The sequence below is a fragment of the Martes martes genome (genome assembly GCF_963455335.1).
Source record: "Martes martes genome assembly, chromosome: 1".
Taxonomy (NCBI): Eukaryota; Metazoa; Chordata; class Mammalia; order Carnivora; family Mustelidae; genus Martes; species Martes martes.
In genome coordinates, this window is record NC_137888.1 from 116,493,561 (window position 1) to 116,515,638 (window position 22,078).

The window sequence follows — 22,078 nt, forward strand, 5'->3', positions numbered from 1 at the left end:
AGCGCAGAGCCCGACACAGGGCTTGAGATCATGACCTGAGCCAAACTCAAGAGTCAGATGCTTAATCAACTGAGACACCTCGGTGCCCCTCATTGACTGTATTCCTTATGCTCTTTTTGTTCTTGTGACGAACTCCTTCCACAGCTGAAGGCCCATATCTCCCACTCCTCTTGGCCCATTTTGCCCAACCCCTCACCCCATCTCTGGACCATCAGTTCTCTGTATTTATAGTTCTGATTCTGCTTTTCATTTGTTTATTCATTTCCTTTTAGATTCCATTTATGAGTGGAATCATATGGTATTTGCCTTTTTCAGTTTGACTTATTTCACTTAGCGTAATACCCTCTAGGTCCATCCATGTTGTCTCAAATGGCATGGTCTCCTTTTTATGGCTGTATAATATTCCATAGTATAGCTATATGACATTTTCCTTATCCGTTCTTCTGTTGATGGACACTTAGGTTGCTTCCATATTTTGGTTATTGTAAATAATGCCACAATAATCGTAAGGGTTTGCCTGGTTGATTTCTACTCCTGTTCTTATAACAGGCAAACTACCACATACTTTCCCCCCTTTCACTGGCTTTGGGAAAACTCAGAGTGACCTTTCAATATACAAGCTTCGCGGGCTAATAGTGTCACCCACAGAGGCAATGTACCCAACAGTAGAATTTTAAGCTCTATCCTGTTTATTATAAAACTTAAAATACCTTCTCCAGGCAAGGTCCAAAATAATTGCATTCTATTCCATAATTCTTCATCTCCTATAGTCAAATGTAATCTGTCAGCTTGTTCTGGAAATGGAATCCATCCCCCTGTGGTCAAGGTTGAGGGGCAGTGAGGAAATCTTGTGCCCATTTAATGTGTACAGTGTCTCTTTCAATGTCCACTTTGGAATTTGAAGTCAAATCCAGGTCTGAGGAAGAAAAAGGTTCGTATCCAACCTTGTTGTCTTTCCTTCGGTAGTACATGCGTGTCAGCACAGTCATTAGAAAAGTCTCCAGTACGAGGAGGTGGCAATTCATAACTGCAGCATGGAGTGAAATATAATGTAAGTTATCCTAAATTGTAGAGATGGTATCCCACTAGCAGCCCTGGCATGTGAGTTCAGCAAAACTTTCTCCAATTTGTCCTCAAACCATGTCTAGAGATAGTAAGTTGTCATAAATAATGTAGCAGATTAATGGTAAAGCCAAAACCGGAACTTGACTCTCCACCTTCTGCAGTCTGAGGCTGGCATTAAACCCCATTTCTTTTGCATGTTTTATGAGCATGATGTTCCTTTTTTTTTTTTTTTTTTTTTTTTTGAGAGAGAGAGAGTAAGCAGTGGGGAGGGGCAGAGGGACAGAGAGAATCCCAAGCAGGTTCCATGCTTAGTATGGAGCCTGATGTGGAGCTCGAGCCTTCAACCCTGAGATCATGACCCAAGCAGACATCAAGAGTCAGATGTGCTTAACCAACTAAGCCACCCAGGCGCCCCATCAGCATGACCAGCTTTCAGACCACACCCATTCCTCTCCCAGAAGCTGGGAATTGAACCTATGGCTTCCTGGGTTGGCCATCAGGGTTGGCCTCAAGCTGTGGGATTGCAGCTCTCCTCTGTGTGGTCAGAGAAGTCACCATCTCCTTAAAACCCCACTAAGACTTCTCGGAGATCCCATTCTGAGTATTCTGAGCAGAAGCCAGGCTGGCCCAACCTCTGTTCTAAGGTCCTCTCTTCCCTGACCCTCCCTTCTCACCCATTCTGGAATGAGAGAGGAACTCTTCTGTGCTCACCTTGAGACCTGATTTTAGAGGAAAAGGGAGGTGAACAAGCAATCTGCCCACTGTTGGCCAAGACTGAGAAGATGGATGGCTGCAGGGCAGTCAGGATGAGGAGCACCTGCAGAACAGAAGAGAAGCAAGGGCAGGAGAGGCCCAGCACCCGTGGCACTGAGGCCAGTCGGCGCACTGCTGTGCTTGGCCTTCCATGGTGCATTCAGCTGACCTTTTGATCTGGCAGTTACAGAGGGTTGAAACTCACTTAAGTAAAGTTTTGTGGACTTGTAATCCTTAGGCAAATTATAATCTTGTCTTCTACCCAATATTTTATGAGAATTTGTGACAAGAAACAAGAACTGATTAGGGGTCCATGTTTATTTCCCTATCTCAGCCATGGCTACTAATGAGCACTCAGTGGATGAACAGGGTGGGTGGTTAGAGAAGACTATTTCCATCTGGCTCAAGGACCTGAGATTCCCTGCTCCTAAAATGATGGGCAATTGGCCATGAAGGAAAGCACCCTTTGAAAAATCTCCACAGTGCCAGGCCCTGGGGGAAAGGGGGAAAGGGGAATTAATGTTCAATAGGTACAGAGTCTGCGTGGAAGGTGAAAAAAGTCTGGAAATGGATGGTGGTGATGATTGCACAACAGTGTGAATGCACATAATGCCACTGAACTCTACACTTAAAAATAGTTAAAATGGTAAGTTTTATGTATATTTTGATACAATGAGGAAAAAAAGAAGAAAAAGAAAGTCTCTGTCCAGAGGCTTCATCAACACCTGTCCCCCCGAGTGCTCTTTCCTGAAGAATCAGCCTCTTCAGGGCAGGCATCCCCCGATAGTCACGGGCAGGCCCGGCAGTCACAGGGCTTTTAGCCTGTGGCATGACCCTAAATGCTTCTGCGGCCCAGATCCTTTCTGCCTTTTCAGTTCCTGACTCATTTCAGGCTCTTCTGGCCCATCTCGTCTTCAATTCTACCTACTGTTCGCCCAGAAATCCACATCTTGGAGGCATCTGCTTAGATCAAGTGAGAATTTATGTGAAATCACACTGTTAACTACAAAGCAGTCACTATACTGTGGGAATAGGAAAAGGGCCTAGCGAGGAGACAGAAAGAGTGGAGAGAGAAGGAAAACAAGATTGGGCTAGAAATCATTGCATTTGGTGGAAGTGCTCTGGGCTTTAGAAAATGGAAAGTGTAAAAGTGAAAAAATGTGCCTTGCGGAGAACTTCGAGAGAGGCGTGCAGGTGAAGAGGCGGCGTGATGAGAAGAAAGAATGTGGATTTGAGAGTTAGATCTAGACTTAAATTCTGGCCCCATAACTACATGCCTTCGAGCAAGCCCGAAGACATCTCTGGGCCTCATTTGCACAATAGGAATAATAATGACTCCTAAGATTATTGTGAGAATTTAGATGTAAATGTATGAAAAGTCCCAAACATGTGGTGAAAGTAGTTCACAACTATGATATCGCTGATGCTCCTGGTAGTGATGAATTAAAGAGCTTTAGAAAGTATTGGGTAGGAAAAAGTAAAGGTAGAAGATTTTAAGGTTGATAATACATGTTTTATGAGTTGAAGTGGGTCCCTAAAGTAATATTTTGAAGTCCCAACCCCCAGTATCTCAGAATGTGATCTTATTTGGAAATAGCATCATCATTTTGGTTAACTGATTAGGTATCATTAAGATGACATTGTGCTGGATGATCCTTATTCCCATATACTGTTGTCCTTCTAAGAAGAAGAAAAGAGACAGAAGACACATGACACGTGCCATGTCATATGGAGACAAAATCCATGATGCAGCTGCTAGCTGGTGATCGCTGGCCAACCACCAGAAGTTAGGAAAAGGCAAGGAAGAATTCTCCCCTATAGGTTTCAGAGGGAGCGTGGCCTGGCTGACCCCTTGATTTTGGACTTCTAGCCTCCAGAACTGTGAGACAAGAAATTTTTGTTGTTTTAAGCCACCCAGTTTGTGATCCTTTTTGAGGGTGGTGCTAGGAAGCTATTACAGCACAGAAAAGCAAAAACTGGGAAGGGACAGGAATCATTTTCTAAATCTCATAGGAAACCTAGCCTTAAGAAGATTCCCAGACCCACTTTCGGTCTTTTATTAGTCTCACCTCCTAACCCCAGTTGTTGGTAGCTCTAATATTAACCATCTTTTCTTTCCCAGGGTGTAGTTACCTGAAAGAGGACAAATTTGGCTCCTATATTCTGCTCGCCCAGGTGCATCTTGGCTTGACGGAAAATGATGGCCAGGGCCCAGAGAGCCAACAGGGTAGACACACCGAGGAAAGTGTTGATCCACAGAGCTGTGCTTTCCTCAGAAATCTGGTGGCAGATCAAAAAGTAGTCAGTGAGGGAGGTGAGCCTTTTCTCCTCCTTTTATTTCTCCTCTTCCATAGTGGGAAAGGTAATAAAAAAAAAAAAAAAAAGCCCCAAAACTTTGGCCTGTTCCACTCTCCTCTCCCCACCAGTCTCCAAGCCTCTACTTTTCCATGGCCACACTATTGCTGGGGCTACCCTGCCTGTGGGGCCCTGTTGCAGCGGATGTTGGCTCCAGCTCTTCCTTCTAGAGCTCAGAGGTACTAAGTGAGTCTTAGACTTTGCTGCCCCTTACTCCTGGCTTACGTCTGCTGGGTCAAAGATGCCATCGGGGATGAGAAACAGGCCCACGAGGCTCAGTGTTATCTTGAAGAAGGCATACTGGAACGGGCCCAACATCAGCAGCTGAAGCTTCTTCCTGAAGGAAGAAGAGGGTTAGGAACATGAATCCACAAACTGCCTACCTCAAGAACACCTTCCAGGTCCTTCACTAGGCTCCTGAGCTGAGGCTTGGCTGCCATAATAGACACCAAAATGGCTAGATGGATGGGGGCATGGGAAGAAGCCAGAATGTTGAGAGCATTGGAAACTCTCTTCTTGTCTCCCACTCATCCCCCAGACCAGAATGCTGCCTTTTGGGCAAGAACTATCAGAATGTTGATCCCAATCTCATTAACCAAAATGGGCAAAAGGGACAAGTAAGTAGCCCAAAGTCCACTTTGCTCCAAGTGGCTAAAGTTTGTGGGCAGCAGTGAGCTTAAGGGATGGAAATTGGAGTTCTCCTTCCTCTGCTCTCCTCACCCCTGGGTGGGTGCCCAATGTGTGGGTGGTGGTTATGAGATGCCCACCCTCTCATCACTGGCTTTGTTCCATACCTGCCTGATTCCAAGAGACTTGAAGCAGGGCTGAGAGAGCCAGAGAGGCTCTTGGGAGAATGCAGGAAGAGGCTAACCTGTTCCTTGAGGAAGCCTCTTGCTCCCACCTCACCTGGTGAGCATGAGTGGGGGGCAGCAGGGGCAGCAGCAGCAGCATGGGCCTGTGTGGACCATCATCGGAGTGTCCTTCAGTGTCCTCATTACTGCCTCCTTCCCACCAAAGCCTTCCACCATGACCCTCATCAGCAGGTAAAAGTACACTGCGTAAAACCTGGAGTGGGAACAGAGGTGAGCCTCACAGCGGGGAAGTGGCAGCCTGCTGAGGGGATACCAGACTACAAAGGGTGCAACAGAGGTGGGGCTCACTGAGGGGGACACAGTAGGGACCAGGTATTCAGAATATGTGGCCCGGCAAGAGGGAGAGAGAGGGGAGGGTCCGGGGCTGAGGAAGAGGGGAATTGGGGCCTGTAGGAACAAAATGGTTGACTGAGGATGAACAGAACCAGAAGTTCAAGGGACCTGATGAGCACAAGTTGAAAGGGGCTAGATTCACAATCAATTGGTTTTCAGGGATTTATAGAAGGGATATGGGTTAAAAGAAAATGTGGACCCTGGAGTCCTGGGCCCTGGGTGAGTGGGGAGCAAAAGGGTAACCAGCTCAGAGCTGGAGGTGGGGCAGGACACTCACGAGGTGATGGCCATTTCGACGAGCATGAGTGAACGAGGGATCCAGAGACCAAAACAGCAGAACACAGACACGACCTACTTGGAGAGGAGCGAGAAGCTGTTAGCGGCGAGAAGGGAGTCTTTGTGCTCACTCTCTCAAACATTTTATGGCAAGGGCTCAAGGAAGCAAAACCTGAACAGTTGGGGTGTCATTACTTCAAATGGTTGGCTGGAAAAATAGTTAATTTTAAATAAAAGGCAACTAATTTTTTAAGGTTCTTTTTTTTTTTTTTTTTAAATTCAGTGGTCATTTCCTTCTATATCTAGGGTTAGAGACAGTAGGTCGCATTAAGTCTGGTGCTCATTTGAAGATTATCTCATCCTATACCCCTGGAGTAGTGTAGGTAAGTTCATCCTTAGGAGGAATTGGGTCAAGCTCCAACCCTTCCTTTTCAACATCGCATGTTACTAGAGCATCTCTAATGACTTGAGACGGCCCAGGCAGGTGTCCTCTGGTAGAAAAGGACCTCAAGGGCTCCATTCTGCACCCCAGACACACACACACACAAACCTTACAAAGAAATGGAAGTCCAGTCTTAGGGCCTGGGAGCAAGCCAGAGACCTATATAATGTCTGTGAGGGTGAGTTAAAAAGGTCTACAATGTAGGGGTTGAGCTGAGTATGTCCCTATGGGGAAAAAATAGTTTCCCTCTTTCCCCTCTGAGGAACCACTGCTTTCCTCTACAGGAAGGGATATTTCTTTTAACAGTAATACTGTGGCCAGAAGTAGTGAGTAGGGATGCTGGTGGGCTGAGCAGTTTCTCTACCTGTCTCCTGGCTCTAAGAATTCAAACTCGCTGTCCCACTACTTATTGGCTTTCCAAGCATGGGGTCCTGACTGCAGTCAGAAATTACAACCCCCCATTCTAAGTGCGTAGAAGCAGGCAACCGTCTGCTGACTTGGATTGCTGAGTTTAGAGGAATTCTCAAAATTCCTCTAATTGTTTAGTCTTGTTTAGTCCCTCCCAAAGGGCAGCTACAAGGCCCTCACCGTGGGTGCAGAGCTGCTCCAGAGCAGGGTGGTCCTCTTGATGGGACACCGGGTGTTCTTGTACAGGTAGACAGCATCCTCCAGGAAGATGATGACTGAGCCCAGGGCAAGCAAGGTCATGATGACTGTGAGGGCAATTTCTGCAGGGCCCAGTGCTAAAGTGGAAAGAGAGCGCAGATTCTCCTGAGCTGAAGTCAAGGACTGAGGGGCAGAAGATACGGGCTTCTTTATTTGGATCTAAATGGCTTTAATGTATCTAGAATTATGTGGTCTAGGCTCCCACTCATGCAGAAGAACGGCATTTTCTTAGACTTAAAGTATCCAACATGTAGCTAAAAAGTAGTCATTCCTTTGCATGGATGAGAGACTAGACCAGATAATTCTAGGTATGGTTAGGTTTACCTCAACCAGGATATAGACACCAAACAAGTTTTTACTTTATTAGCAAAAATTTTGAAGTAGGAGGTTGGTTGTGCCTAGTCAACTTTACTATTTCCCGTGATAGGTGTCATGCTAGCAGATGTGGACCAATTAACATCATAATTAAAGCAGAATGTAATTAATGGTATACTTTAGGGCTGTTTAAATTTGATTTCAAAAATTATGTCACAAAACTGGGACATTAGGGAGGGATTTTAACAAAAGAGAAATGGATACCCTTAAAGACTCCAGGGACATTTGACTCGTATTGGCCTCATAATTAGTCTTAAATTAAATGTAGTTCAGTAGCTTTCCTCAGTGTTTACTGCAATCATTTGAGTAGTTGTTAAAAACTAGCTGTCCAGATCCTACCCTCGGAGATGCTTCTTCAAAATCTTAGTGAAGAATGTGTAATATTTTTAAAAAACTTATTAGCACTCAATTAAAAAAACAAAAAATGTATTAACAGATTCACAAATGTATGGTCATCTGGTTTATGACAAAAGACTCCACTACAATTTATGGGAAAAAGGATGTTTTTTCAAGAAAGTCTTCTGGGTTAACTGGATATCCTTTGGTGGATAAAAAAAGACATTGACCCCTCCCTCACATCATCCAAAAACACCTAAGTGTGAAAGTTAAAACAACGTTTTTAGAGGAAAACAGAGAAGTAGATCTTCATGACTTTAAGATAGGCAAAGATCTGGGGTGCCTGGGTGGCTCAGTCAGTTAAGTGGCTGCCTTCAGCTCAGATCATGATCTCAGGGTCCTGGGATTGAGCCCCACATCGGGCTCTCTGCTCAGTGGGGAGCCTGTTTCTTCCTCTCCCTCTGCCTGCCTCTCTGCCTACTTATGTTCTGTCTGTCAAATAAATAAGTAAAATCTTAAAAAAAAAAAAAAAAAGATAGGCAAAGATCTTTTAAAATAGGACACAAAAGCATAACCCATGAATTTAAAAATTGATAAATTGGACTTTCTTAAAATTAAATATTTTCATTGGTCAAAAGAAACCATTGGGGGCGCCTGGGTGGCTCAGTGGGTTAAAGCCTCTGCCTTCGGCTCAGGTCATGATCCCAGGGTCCTGGGATCGAGCCCCGCATCGGGCTCTCTGCTCGGCAGGGACCCTGCTTCCCCCTCTCTCTCTGCCTGACTCTCTGCCTCCTGCAATCTCTGTCTGACTTGTGATCTCTGTCTGTGAAATAAATAAAATAAATATAAAATAAATAAAATAAAATGAAATAAATATAAAATAAATAAAATAAAAATAAAAAATAATTTAAAAAAAAGAAACCATTGAAAAGACAAGCTCAGACTAAGCAAAATAAGTCAGTCAGAGAAAGACAATTATCATATGATCTCCCTGATACGTGCAATATGAGAGACAAGGCAGAGGATCATGGGGGAAGAGAGGAAAAAAATGAAACAAGATGAAACCAGACAGGGAGACAAATCATAAGAGACTCTTAACCATAGGAAATAAACTGAGGGTTGCTGGAATGGAGGGGGGTAGGAGGGATGGGGTGTCTGGGACATTGGAGAAGGTATGCTATGGTGAACGCTGTGAATTGTGTACGACTGATGAATCACAGACCTGTACCCCTGAAACAAATAATACATTATATGTTAATAAAAAATAAAAATAAATTTAAAAATGAAATAAAAAATCATAAAGGACACCTGGCTGGCTCAGTCGGTGGAGCATGCAACTTTTGGTCTCTGTGTTGTGAGTTTGAGCCCTACGCTGGGTGTAGAGATTACTTAAAAATAAAATCTTTATTAAAAAAGAGAAAATCACAAGGAAGAGAATATATATATTTACAGCACCGTACCTATATTTATTGGGGAAAAAAATCCTCATATAGGTGGAGGAGCTGCACAGTTCAAACCCATGTTGTTTATTTTTTAAAAGATTTTTTATTTTATTTATTTGACAGAGAGAGAGAGAGAGCACAAGCAGCAGAGGAAGAGGGAGAAGCAGGCTCCCAGCTGAGCAGGGAGCCCAACACCAGACTCAATTCCAGGTGCTCCAAACCCATGCTGTAAATTGTGATACATTCCCACAATAGAGTATCACACAGCAAAAAAACAAAAACAAAAACAAAAACAAAACAAAAAAACAAAAAACAAAAAAAAACCAACAAAAACTGATACATGCAACAAAACAGATTAATCTTTAATGATAAGTGATGGAAGCCAGAGACAAGAGTATATACTGTTTGATTTTGTTTCTACAAATTGAAGAATGGGGAAAAATGATCTATAGAGGTGGTAGAGATCTAAGTAGTGGTCTCAGGAGGGATAGTAACTGGGGCGGGAGTACAAGAGACGCTACTGGTTGCTGGAAATGTTCTATTTTTTTGTCTAGGTGGTGGTTTCACAGATGTACACACAAGCAAAAATGCATCACAATATCATTTGGGATCATTACCCTTTACTGTATATAATTTATACCTAAAAAAAAGGTCTCATGTCGACAAAGAAGATTGCAAAATTAATAACCATGTTTGGTTATTTATAAAATTGGGGCACCTGGGTGACTCAATGGGTTAAAGCCTCTGCCTTCGGCTCGGGTCATGGTCCCAGGGTCCTGGTATCGATCCCTGCATCAGGCTCTCCACTCAGCGGGGAGGCTGCTTCCTCCTCTCTCTCTGCCTGCCTCTCTGCCTACTTGTGATCTCTGTCTGTCAAATAAATAAATAAATCTTTAAAAATAAAATAAAATAAAATTAAACCATGTTTGGGGAGAGAAAGGTAGAAAAGAATTGAAGGAAAGAGTGGGGCACAATATCTTTATCTTACAAAGTGCAAAGTCAGGAAGTACTGCCCCTGGTTGGTGGAATAAGAAGTTATCTAAAGGAATAATAAATCTATAAAGATAACCAACTAAAAATATTGACATAATTACACGGAGAATGGAAGAAGTTCAGGGCTGAGAGACAGAGAGCACACGAGCAGGGGGAGGGGCAGAGGGAGAGAGAGAGAAGAATCCCAAGCAGAATCCTCTCCCCACCCCTCCACTGAATGTGGAGCTCCCCCCACCCCTCCAGGGCTCAATCTCACAACCCTGAGATCACTACCCCAAGATCACGACATGACCCGAAATCAAGAGTCCCACACTCAATCAACTAAGCCACCCAGGTGTCCCAATTCAGTAGATTTCTCAAAACCAATGTCCATTGTGGGAAGGCAGAGTCACTGCTAGAGGCCGCTGTTGGCAAGACTTGCCCACCCCTGCTTGTCCCTTGTCTTCCCCCAGCTCAGGGAGAGCTGAGAGTAAAAAGAGCCCTTTCAAAAGCTATTCAAGGCTATCCCAGTCTTCACTGACTCAACTGCTCCCTCCTCTTTGAAAATCTGGTCCACCTTGACTCCCAGAACCACAGTCCCCCTTACGGCCTCTGACCCTGGGTCTCTGGCACTGATCCCTCACCCTCTCCCACACCCTGTGTTCCCCCATGTGTCAAACACCATAGCTTCGCTGGGCTCTGTTTACTGAGGTTTGGGATTTCCCTACCACTCCTACACCCCTTCAGCCTCCCAATGACCATGTCAGCTGTGCCACCTCCAGAACTTGGTGGCGCTCGGTTTCTGCCCATTCAGTTTTTCTCCCTAGCTCCCAATGGCTGGCTTCTCCTCACTGAGATCCCCGTTCAAATGCCCCTCCTTCGCCAGCTTTCCCTGAGTGCCCCATCTCTCTCCCACAGTGAGGTTATTTACATATTTATTTACTTGCCTATTTTCTGCTGCCTACCCCTCCCCCCCCCCACCCTTGTAAAGTCCTGCAAGGCAGGGACTTTGTCAAGCTTTGTTCTCTGTTCCATCTCCCGAGTGCGTGGAACAACAACTTTGGCTATTTGTTGAATGAAAGAAATAACCCATGTGAATTCCTATTGTCATCTCCATTTTATAGGCTTTTCCAGGAAACTAAGCTTAGAGTTTAAGCACCTTACCCATGGTCACACAACCTGGAAGTTACCAGGCTGGGATTGAAACCCAGGGGTTTCTGGCTAAGCCCATACTCTTAACCATTTCACAGGCTGACTCTTGGTGTGCGTTCCCACAGCTATGGGAGGGAATGTGGAGCGATATGAAGAATGAGACGCAACCCTAACAATTTGTTTAAGTTTGTGAAGGTGGGCTGGGGACATATGTGACTCTTCAGTACAGACATGATTTGCAGTCTCTTGTAACTTCTGGCTTTGACAGTCTATATTCTTTCTCCTACTTATAGTATCTTTAGGCTCTTGTATTCACTGCCACAGCCCAAAAGCTAAGAAAGAGAGAAGTTTCTCAGCATCCATAGATTCTGACACTACTGCTCTCCATGAAACTCATTTATCTTCTTTGGAGATTGTCCCCTACCTTATTTTCTGCATCTTAATAGATATGGGACAAAAATGTTCTATGGCCAGAGGCTTTATGGAGATGCCTTAAAGTTAAACCTGTTTCTTCCCATACTCAAGTTTTTAATCTGCTTTATACTGTAATTTCCTAGTGGAGGTTATAGAATATAACTTTTATAAAACTTTTTTTTTAAATAGATTCTGTGTTCATGAGGCACTACTTGAGATTCATATTCCAAGAAACACACTTTGGGAAAAGCTTGTCTAACTGACCATTTTGAATACATTTACACCTTTAGCAACTAGCAAATTTCCCACCGTGTCTCCAATAAAGAGGATGACTTTTTTTTTTAAAGTAATGAAAACAATATTCGAGCATTAAAACCTTGAAAGAGTATCCCCCATAATTCCAGCTAGTTCCTAATCAGAAGTTATTTTCATTTTTGCGTGTTTGTCTTCAAGGGCGTTAAGAGCATAGGCTCTGGAGTCAGAGACACCTGAGTTCCAAGTAAAATCCCACTTAGTGCTTGCTCTTGACCTTGGACAGCTTATTCATCCTCTCACTAACCTCTTAGCACAGCATCTCGCACGTAGTATTTGTTCAATAAAAGGTAGCTTTAAAAAACACCCGGGTTAAAGTGCATACCTATTGTATTACTGCAATTATACTATAAAATTGTGTACATTTTTAACTAGCATTTCATCATAGCCATCAAAAATGATTTTAAAATCACAAAAGTTTCAAAAATAAAAATAAAAGAGCAAACAGAAAGATATCTTTCTATATTGCCTTTTGTAAAAAACGTTTGTATTTTACATTTAGGTATTTAAGCTGTCTGGATTAAAGCTACACTGGAGCTATTTTCACACGGAGCCCCCCCCCCCCCCAGGGACAAATACATTGTCCAGATGACTTCTTGAAGATTCCGTTCTGCCCACGGAGGGGGTGGGGGGTGGGCAGGGGCATCACTTCACAGAGCCCATGCCCAAGCAGGCGCTATTTCTGGGCGCCTGTTCGGTTCCACGTTTCTACTTGTTAGGCCCTTTGCACTTTATTGTTCACTGCTTAGTCTCATTCTAAGTCTTTTTTTTTTTTTTAAGATTTTTTATTTATTCATTTGACAGAGATCACAAGTAGGCAGAGAGGCAGGCAGAGAGAGAGGGGGAAGCAGGCTCCCCGCTGAGCAGAGAGCCCAATGCGGGGCTCGATCCCAGGACCCTGGGACCATGACCCGAGCTGAAGGCAGAGGCTCAACCCACTGAGCCACCAAGGCGCTCCTCATTCTAAGTCTTAACCCTTGGTAGAGCAGGTGCCCTCCACACATGTTTTCAAAATTGGCTTGGCTTTTCCTGGCTCATCACTCTTTCACAGAAATGTTTGGATCGGTCCATTTAAAAATCGCAATCATGGGGGCGCCTGGGTGGCCCAGTGGGTTGAAGCCTCTGCCTTTGGCTCGGGTCATGATCCCAGGGTGCTGGGGTCGAGCCCCGCATCGGGCTCTCTGCTCAGCGGGAGGCCTGCTTCCCCTCCTATCTCTGCCTGCCTCTCTGCCTACTTGTGATCTGTCTGTCAAATAAGTAAATAAAAAATTTAAAAAAAATTTTTAAAAAAATCGCAATCATACCACAGGCATTTCAAAAACAGATTCGGTAGTTCTCCCCCAAGAGCTCCTTGGCAGCCAAGTTTAAGGAGCAACAGTTTACAGGCGAAGGAGGAAGGGTTTTGCCACGTCCTCAGAGCAAAGCCTCTTTGGGGCTTTCCTGTTTCTCGGGGTCATCGCCGCTGCCCTCACCCTGTCCCGATCCCCAGCGGGGTGGTTGGGGGATCTTTTCCTTCACTCGCCCGGTCTAGCTATCTCCCAGGCAGCCCGCTCTTTCTTGGGCTTGCCTTCGTTTTCCAACCCCTGCTCCCTTCCCTGACACCGTTCGGGCTCAGACTCATGTTCCCCATGCTGGGCTGGGGCGATAATCTCCAACGCACAGCCCGGCTTCTCGAGGCCCTTCTTCCCCGAAGTCCATCCCGTTTACTGATTAATGATTTTGCAGCCGGGTCCAGCCCCTCCCAATCTCGGAGCCCTCCCCCGCTCCTTCCGTCCGCAGGATAAAGTGCAACTCCCCCGCCTGAACTCATCACGCCCCACCTCACCTGCCCAGCCCTCTCGGTTGTCCCCTGCTTCTCCACCAGCGACCTGGAACCCTGCCGGACCAAGGTTCTCGGGGTCCGCGGATCGTGCCTGCCCCTTCTGTCTCCATCCCACCCCAGCAACGCGCACCGCCTGCTCTCCGCTCTCCGGCATTCCCCCTGGGAACGAGGCAGAGCGCTGGGCTACCAGACCCAGCACGGTCTCCCTTCTTTGAAGATCCTTGGGGCTTCTATTTGCACATCTGTCGCAAAGCAATGTGAGATCGATTTTTCCTGTGTGAAGCTGGGTTTCTCAATCTCAGCACCATGGACACTTTGTTCAAAGTAACTCCTTGTGGTTGAGGACTTGCCTTTGAGTTCAGGGCAGCATCCCTGGCCTTTCCCCCACTAGATGCCGGTGGCGCCCTCTAGTCGGGGCCACTGAAACAGTCTCTGCGCATTACCAGAAGTTCCTTGGGGGACAAAATTGCGTCTGGTTGGCAAACTGCTAATGGAACACTTGTCCCACCAGCTGCACTCTGAACGAGAGGTTCCTGGAGCTGGACAGAGCAGCTGGCTACCAGCACGAACCCCAGAGCAGTTGCAAAGTCTCTCTGGACACTCTGGAGAGTGTTGTCTTTCGCTCTGAAACCAGGCTGAACATTGTCCAAGCACATGTCTGTCTGCCTCCTGATCCATGCTGACCACATCCTGTGTGGTCAGAAAGTCTACTCACTGAAGTGACCATATCAGGAAGGAGGTTAGGCAAAAACATTAAAGATACCATAGAGGGGGTCCCTGGGGGCTCAGTTGGTTAAGTGTCTTCCTTGGGCTCAGGTTGTGATCCCCAGGTCATTGGATCAGGCCCCGAATTGGGCTCCCTGATCAGTAGGGAGTCTGCTTTTCCCTCTCCCTCTGCCCCTCACCACCACACTCATGCTCTCTCCCTCAAATGAATAAATAAATCTTTATATTAAAAAAGATACCATAGAGACACAGACTCCTCTTCATCAATGTCTAAGAGGTGGTTAATCATGCAGTAGGAAAACAAAATGAAATAGGGATAGGAGCCACATTTGCTATAAAAAAGCTAGGATCATTTGGTTGTCATATAGGTGGCCAGGGAATAAACTGAGACCTGTCTTCTGCTTTTCATTTTCAAAGCAATTCAGTATAAGATCTAGTTGGCCAACATTGTTGGAATACTTCTACAGGCTCGCCTAAGTTTTAAGGACATAATTCATAGCGACCACCCCTCTAGAATGACAGAGACCCTTTCCCAGAGGCTCTTGTGCAGGCTCCAAGGGGGATTCTCTGGGGCTTGGATCATACAGGCGCCATCTTGAATCCCTGGTTGGCTCTGGGGTTTGAACAATACTCCAGGCCGGTGTTCCCAACTTGCATGAGCTTTGAGGCTGGGATCTGTGCGGGGGTCCAGCATGCATCTTTTTCTCCCTGGCTAGGCTACCATGCCCCTTTTCTGGCATCTTGGATCCTTGAAGAGTTGCTCTTCCCTAAGGCCTTAACCATGACAGATAGATGCTCTACAGGCGGGCTGGCTCAGGACCACCTTTCATCAGCATCACTCAGGTGTCCTGGCTCCCTGCTGGGATGCTCATTTCTCCTCTCAGCTCCCTCTGGGGAGGGCCCCTGACTCACCTCTTAGAAGCTGGGCTGCAGTGGGAGCGTGAGAGAAGCAGGCAGACGAGATGCTGTAATTGGTTTTCAGTAACTCCAGAAGATCTGCTGTGTACCTGTAGAGACACCAGCCTGTGTTCAGAACATGGTGACTTGGGGAGGCAGGTGGGGGGAGGCACCAGAAGGAATATCAATTATCTCACACTCCCTCAAACACTCCTGAGTTCAGGGAGCTTGTACATTTCCCCTCGATGCCCCAATTCTTAGAGGAAATGGCAAATGAGCCCAGGCTAGTGTATAAGACAAGTGTCCCAAGGCTCTAGGCAGGACTGCCTTCGGTGCCCACTCTCTCCACTTCCACTGGGGCAGCAGGTCGGGCACTGACAAGAGAAAAGGGGCAGGGCCTCAGAGAAAGAGTGGACCCTAAGTACCAGGGATGGGTCCACAGCTCTGTGCCTGCCCCTCACGGCTCCCAGCTTTGGGATTTTTCTCTTCCCCATTGAGTGCAAAGCCAAGGCTCTGAAGGATCACACTGACCTCAGGGCCAGCCAAACCATTGTTCAACTGCCCCATTCTGTGTCCTGGGAGCCAAAGGCCCTGGGAGGGAGATAGGGCCAAGCCAGCATGCTAGGGGCCTCCACTGCTTAGCAACCGGTTCCTGGCTCTGGGCCTGCCACCCTCACTCACCTGGGGTCAAGTTTTATCTGAGTCCTGTCTGGATCCATCGTCTTCTCTCCCTCTATGGCCTTCCCAGCAAGCACTGAGGGGCAAGGAAGGGCAGGCAGGTGGGGGCCCTGAGGGAGGTGGCTCCCACGAGGCTTTCTGCCCGCTGGCCTTTGTCAGAGCAAGGACCACGGCCACGTGTAGGTACAATGGCAGGATCTTCTCCTCTGCCTCTCTGTTCTCAGGCTGCCCGTGCCCACAGGTCCCTAGAGCTTATCTCAGAGTTCACCCCAGAGGAATTTGATCCTCTTGGCTGGCTGAGTTCCCTGGTTCCTGACTCCTCCCTCTCCCTAGGTGTTGTCCTTCCTTCCTCCCTCCCACCAATGCCTTTGGACACCCTTTGCTACCTGCCAGCCCTGACCCCACATCCCCTCTAAGGAGTCTTCTAGGGTGGTGGTCGAATAAAGTTCTCTATCCTCCCTGCAATACTACCAGTCAGCAAACCCAGGTCTCCCAGAACCTGGCTGGAACTTGATCTCTGGTCCCCTGGAGACGGGAGAGTCAAGGCCAGCTCCCTCTCTGCGCTGACACTTTGGTCTGGCGTGTAAAAGGGAGAATGAGCTGGAAAAGCCAGATGAGGCCCATGTGGGTTTCCCAAATCTCAGCCTTCCTCATCTTGGTGAGGGGCTTATCCTACCAAACAGCAGCCAAAGATGCAGCAAAGATGCAGAGGCACTTAAGACACAAGAGCTTCCGAGTAAGACTTCCAAGCATTTGGACAGCTTCTAGAAAGCTGTGCCAAATTATATGTTTCTCAACTTTTTAATTGATTAGTGATCTCTCTTCTCTCCAAGTAGATTTAAAGCCATTTGAGCCCAAGCACAGTACCCCAGGGTTCCTGGCCCAGGGCCTGATACATACGGAGTGAGAGCGCTTTAGAAGTGGTCACGTGACTGATAAACTCAGGAAAGCTCAGTGACAGCTGCTGCAAATGTGTGCCCCAGGCGCTGTAGAAAATGCAGTATGTACCTTATCTTGTTGAAATTTTATAACTGCTCTTGGAAGGTGAGTACTGTCTTTATTCCCATTTTACAGATGAAGAAACTGAGGCTCACAGAAGTTCTGACGCCAGGTTGGATAGAAAGCCATGAGAGTGTGGAGAGAGGCAAAAGGGACCTAGGTCAGGAGGTCTGTTGAGCTTCAGGTAAGAATTTTGAAAGTAAGAAAAGGGCCCGTGAGAGGGTCAACAGAATGGATTCTGGGATAGTGAGGAGCTACAGTCAGAGGAAGTAGTTATTGGTGGTACCAAGAGGACTCTCTACTGCTATCCCCGTACATTGAAAATGTCTCCCCAGGGCCAAGCACGGTTCTGTCCCTCTTCCATCCTCCTCCTAAAGTACAACTCTCGGGACAGGACGGCGCAGGGATCCAGGAGTCTCGGGGACCCAGTTATCTCCTGAGGTGGAAGTGACGGCACAAGGAATACAAGGGCATTGACCAGGGTCACTTGCCTTGGTCCCACCCTGACAGACACAGGCTGACTCAGCGGCCTCAGTCATGTGACAGGAATGCCCCCTGGGTCATTCATCTCTAGCCTGGTGAGAGGCCTTGAGCTTAATTGTCTCAAGCCCTGAACTTTAGACTTCCTCAGAGCAGGTAACTGGGCACTGAGGATGTTCTCTGAAACTTCTTCAGGACAGAACTGCAGGAGGCAGAAAAGGGGGAATGAAGAGCGAGAGGGAGTCAGGAAGGGAAGGCGGCTGGGTGGACACTCTGGGCAGCAGGGGCTGGGAGGCCCGGGGGAGACTGGCTGATTCTTAGGTTGGATGAGGATGAAGAGAGAAATAATGGTGTGTTCGTGAGAGGGAGGATTTTATAGCTCTGAGGGAGTACTGCGGCCCCACCCAGAGTCGCTAGGTGGCTATCTTCTGGGCAGTGTCACCCACGATTAGTCGAGGGCAATGATGGCCTGACTCAAAGCCAGCCCATCCCAAGCTAAGGTATGGCCAGAGAAGATGAGCTGGACTAGCCAATCAGATTCTTCTCTTGCTAATTTTGGACAGCTTGCTGTCAAACACTGAATTTTAGACCCAAGAGGAATGAATCATTCTTCATTCCATTTTTTTGGCTTAATTACTCTCACCAAATTATATGATTGCCTGATAGGACGCCTGTCACTTCAATTTTGGCTCTCTCAGTGTAAGGACCATTTTTGAAAAATCCAAATATAAAAATACCCATAAATTTAATCAGTTTTCCTTAGAGATCCTCAATCATTTGATATTTAAAGGCCATTCTCTCTTTTTTAAAAAATGCCTCATTGAGATAAAATTCACATAACATAAAACTCACCTTTTTAGTCATTGTAAAGTATATAATTCAGTGATTTTAGTGTATTCATAATGTTGTGTAACTATCACCATTTATCTAATTGCAGAATATTTCCATTAGTCCAGAAAGAAACCTCCTACTTCCCAATTCTTCCTTCTTCCCATTCTCCGCAACCACTAATCTACTTCTCTCTCTATTGATTGATTTGGTCCAATTCCGAACATGTACCTGAACAGACACTTGTCATTACAATACGTGGTGTTTCATGCCTGACTTTTTTTTTTTTTTTTTAAGATTTATTTATTTGACAGAGAGAGAGAGCACAAGTAAGGAGAGAAGCAGGCAGAGGGAGAAGGGGAAACAGGCTCCCCCCTGAGCAGAGAGCCGGATGCGGGGCTTGATCCCAGGACCCTGAGACCATGACCTGGGCCGAAGACAGAGGCTTAACCCACTGAGACACCCGGGCGTCCCTGACTTTTTTTATTCAGCATGTTTTCAAGGTTTGTCTGTGGTGCAGTGTGTACTGGTCCCTGACTCCTTCTTATAGCTGAATAATATTCCATTGTGTGGATATGCCGTATTTTGTTTAGCCATTCATCAGTTGTGGGAACTCGGGTTGTTTCCATTTTCTAGCTGTTAGAATAATTCTACTACTTTCCTGAACTAATTTACTAGCTCTGATTATGTGTGTCTGTGTGTATTCTGTTAACTATATACAAAATTGTATCATCTGCAAATGGAGATTTGCAGTGTGGGTGCTTTTTTTAAAAAATAATTTTATTTATTTTTATTTTATTTTGTGTGTGAGAGAGACCTGGGATCATGACCTGAGCTGAAGGCGGGCGCGCTTAACCAACTGAGCCACATAAGCGCCCGCAGTGTGGATGCTTTTATTACTTTTTTTTTTTAAACCTAATTGCTCATGGCTAGAACTTCAGTATAATGTTAAACAAAAGTGACAAAAGCAAGCATACTTGTCTTGTTCCTGATCTTACAAGGAAAGCTTTCAGTCTTTCACCATTAAGAATGATGTTAGCTATGCGTTTTTCATAAATGCCCTTTATTTGAGAAAGGTCCTTTCTATTCCTAGTATTGGAGTGTTTTAATCATGGAGTAGTATTAGATTTTGCCAAATGCCTTTTTTGCATTAAGACAACCATATATGTTTTTCTTTCTCTCAATTACTGTGGGGGAGTACATTGGCTGATTTGTATACATTGAACAGCTCTCAGGTTCCTGGGATTAATCCCAGTTGCTAGGGGCACCTGGGTGGCTCAGTGGGTTAAAGCCTCTGCCTTCGGCTTAGGTCATGATCTCAGGGTCCTGGGATTGAGCCCCGAGTCGGGCTCTCTGCTCAGCGGGGAGCCTGCTTCCCCCTATCTCTCTGCCTACTTGTGATCTCTGTCCGTCAAATTAAAAAAAAAAAAAAAAAGTAAAATCTTTAAAAAAAAAAATCCCAGTTGCTCATGATGTATAATCTTTTTAATATACTGCTGGGGTCAGTTTGCCAGTATTTTGCTGAGGATTTTGCCTCTGTGCTCATAAAGGATATTGGTCTGTAGGGGGGTTTTGTGATGTCTTCAACTGGCTTTGGTTTCATGGTGAAAACACCATAGAATGAATTAAGAAGTGTTCTTTCCTCTTCTATGTCTTGAAAGAGTTTGGGAAGGGCTGGTGTTCATTTTTTTCATGTCAGATAGGATTTTTCAGTGAAGTTATAGGCCTTTTTTTTTTTTTTAAGAGCCTACTAGATTGTCAGCCTTGTTGATTTTCTCTCCTTCAACTTTCAGCTGTTTTAGACTAGCTTCTTTTTGGTTGGTGACTTTTGGGGTGGCTAAAAAGGTATTGTAATATCACTTCTATCTACCTCATAAAATTTGGCTTCTTTTGCAAGATTTTTAAATCTTTGTAATAAACTTTCGTTGTACCTGCGCTTGGCATTGTTTTGCATTGCGGTTGAGGAAAAGGAAGATGCTAGTTTGAATGAAAGGTGATGATTGAGTGAGGCCTCATTTCTTATTTATTAGTTAACATTTCTGTGGGGGTTTTTTGTTTACTACATAGCATCATAAATTTGGGGATGCAAATAATGGAAACTGAGAATGCAAAAAGCCCCTGGATTCTAAAACTAGCAACATCAAAATATATGGTGCTAAATTCAATAAATAAATTTTTTTAAAAGTTTGCAACAGACTCTAGAGATCAGCATGCAGGATGCTTGTTAGGGAATAATTTTGGCATCAATGCCTACAAAAGTGAAGGAAAGGAAGCAGAACTGAGCAGAGAAGTCAGTCTGTGGCAAAGGGCCCAACAACAGCGTCAGCCAACCTGTAGGTCACACAGGGGCCAGATAGCCCTTCAGAATTTTCCTGCACTGGGGCAAAGTGTCTGGGCCTTTCTACTTCGTGTCTATTACTTCTTGGGTGCAAACTGCTATGGAAGGAGGTGGGACCTTGGTGAGGTAATTTTCGTGAGGGGAGGCACTGCCCAAAGCTGAAGCCAGCTTTTGGCAGCTGGGGGATAAGTTCTTCATTCCTGAGAGGGCTCTGGGAGGCCCCTCACAGTGCCACCCACAGATTTGGGCATATATGAAGAAGTCAGAATCTGCTGTGAGAGAGAAAAGAAGGCTTACTCAAAACTAATGCTGGAATCATTGATGACAATGATGTGAGAAAAAGACACCTTAGGCCTTTACCTTCTATCTTACCCCTACATTAATTTCAGATTAGAAAATGAAATGGAAAAGAAAACGAGAAATGCAGTTAAGTATTCATCAGATAGAAGGAGAGGGGGAAACTTTGAAGTAAGGTAAAGTGGTGCTAAGGAAATGCTGAATAGATTTGATTACATAGAAAAAAAAAGTTTTACATCAAAAATTGCACACAAGAGGAGCGCCTGAGTGGCTAAGTAGGTTAAGTGCCTGACTCTTGATTCGGCTCAAGTCATGATCTTGGGGTCATGAGATTGAGCCCCACGTCAGGCTCCACACTCAGCACAAAGTCTGCTTGAGATCCTCTCTCTCTCCCTCTGCCCTTCCCCTGCTCTCACATGCTCACACTCTCCCTCTCCCAAATAAATAAATAAATCTTTTTAAAAATTACACACAAAATCAAAAGGCAAACAACAGACTGGAAACATATTTACCAGAAACACTGTCAAATTTTTTAATATAAAGGAGCTCCTACAAATCAGAAAGAAAAGCCCAACGCTTCTACCAAAAGCAAAATGAGATGTCACTTGACACATAGTAGGAGGGATATTATTTAAAAAAAAAAAAAGAAAGAAAAAAAAGTCTAAGCAAGGTTTGGAGAAATTAGAACCTAGTGTACCTTGGTGAGAATGTAAAACAGTACAGCTGCTGTAGAAAATAGTATAGCAGTTCCTCCCCAAATTATATATAAGATTACCTATGATCCAGCAACTCCACTTCTGGATATGTACCTTAAAGAAAATGGCGGCTTGAATAGAGATTTGCACCCCCATGTTCATAGAAGCATTATTCACAACAGCTCAAAGGTGGAAACAACCTAAATGTCCATCAGTAGATGTATAGAGAAACCAAATGAGGCAAGTACATACAATGAAATATTACACAGCCCCCAAAAAGAAGGGGAGTCTGACACCTGCTACAACATACCAACTTTCAGGACTGCTGGAGGCCAATAATGGACCTGAGGACATTATGCTGAGGGGAAGAAGCCAGACGTAAAAGGACAGATACTGTGTGAATCCTCTTATATGTGGTCCCTAAAACAGTCAAATTCATAGAGACAGTAGTTACCAGGTGCTGGGAATTGGGGGAGTGGGGAGTTACTGGTCAGTGGGTACAGAGTTTCTGTTTGGGATGATGAAAAAAAGCCTAGAAAGGATGGTGGTAACG

The 22,078-nt window shown here is 45.3% G+C and overlaps 1 protein-coding gene across 1 annotated transcript; it reads right to left on the bottom strand.

Moving 5' to 3' along the window:
- Positions 1–821: 821 nt before the first annotated feature.
- On the bottom strand, positions 822–15,929 carry SLC51A (solute carrier family 51 member A; the record flags this gene model as incomplete). Its single annotated transcript, XM_080805977.1, has 9 exons — positions 822–1,027; positions 1,777–1,882; positions 3,952–4,098; positions 4,399–4,510; positions 5,080–5,238; positions 5,656–5,729; positions 6,685–6,839; positions 15,226–15,320; positions 15,892–15,929. 9 exons carry the CDS (start codon positions 15,927–15,929, stop codon positions 822–824), a joined length of 1,092 nt encoding a protein of 363 aa, XP_080662103.1.
- Positions 15,930–22,078: the final 6,149 nt, after the last annotated feature.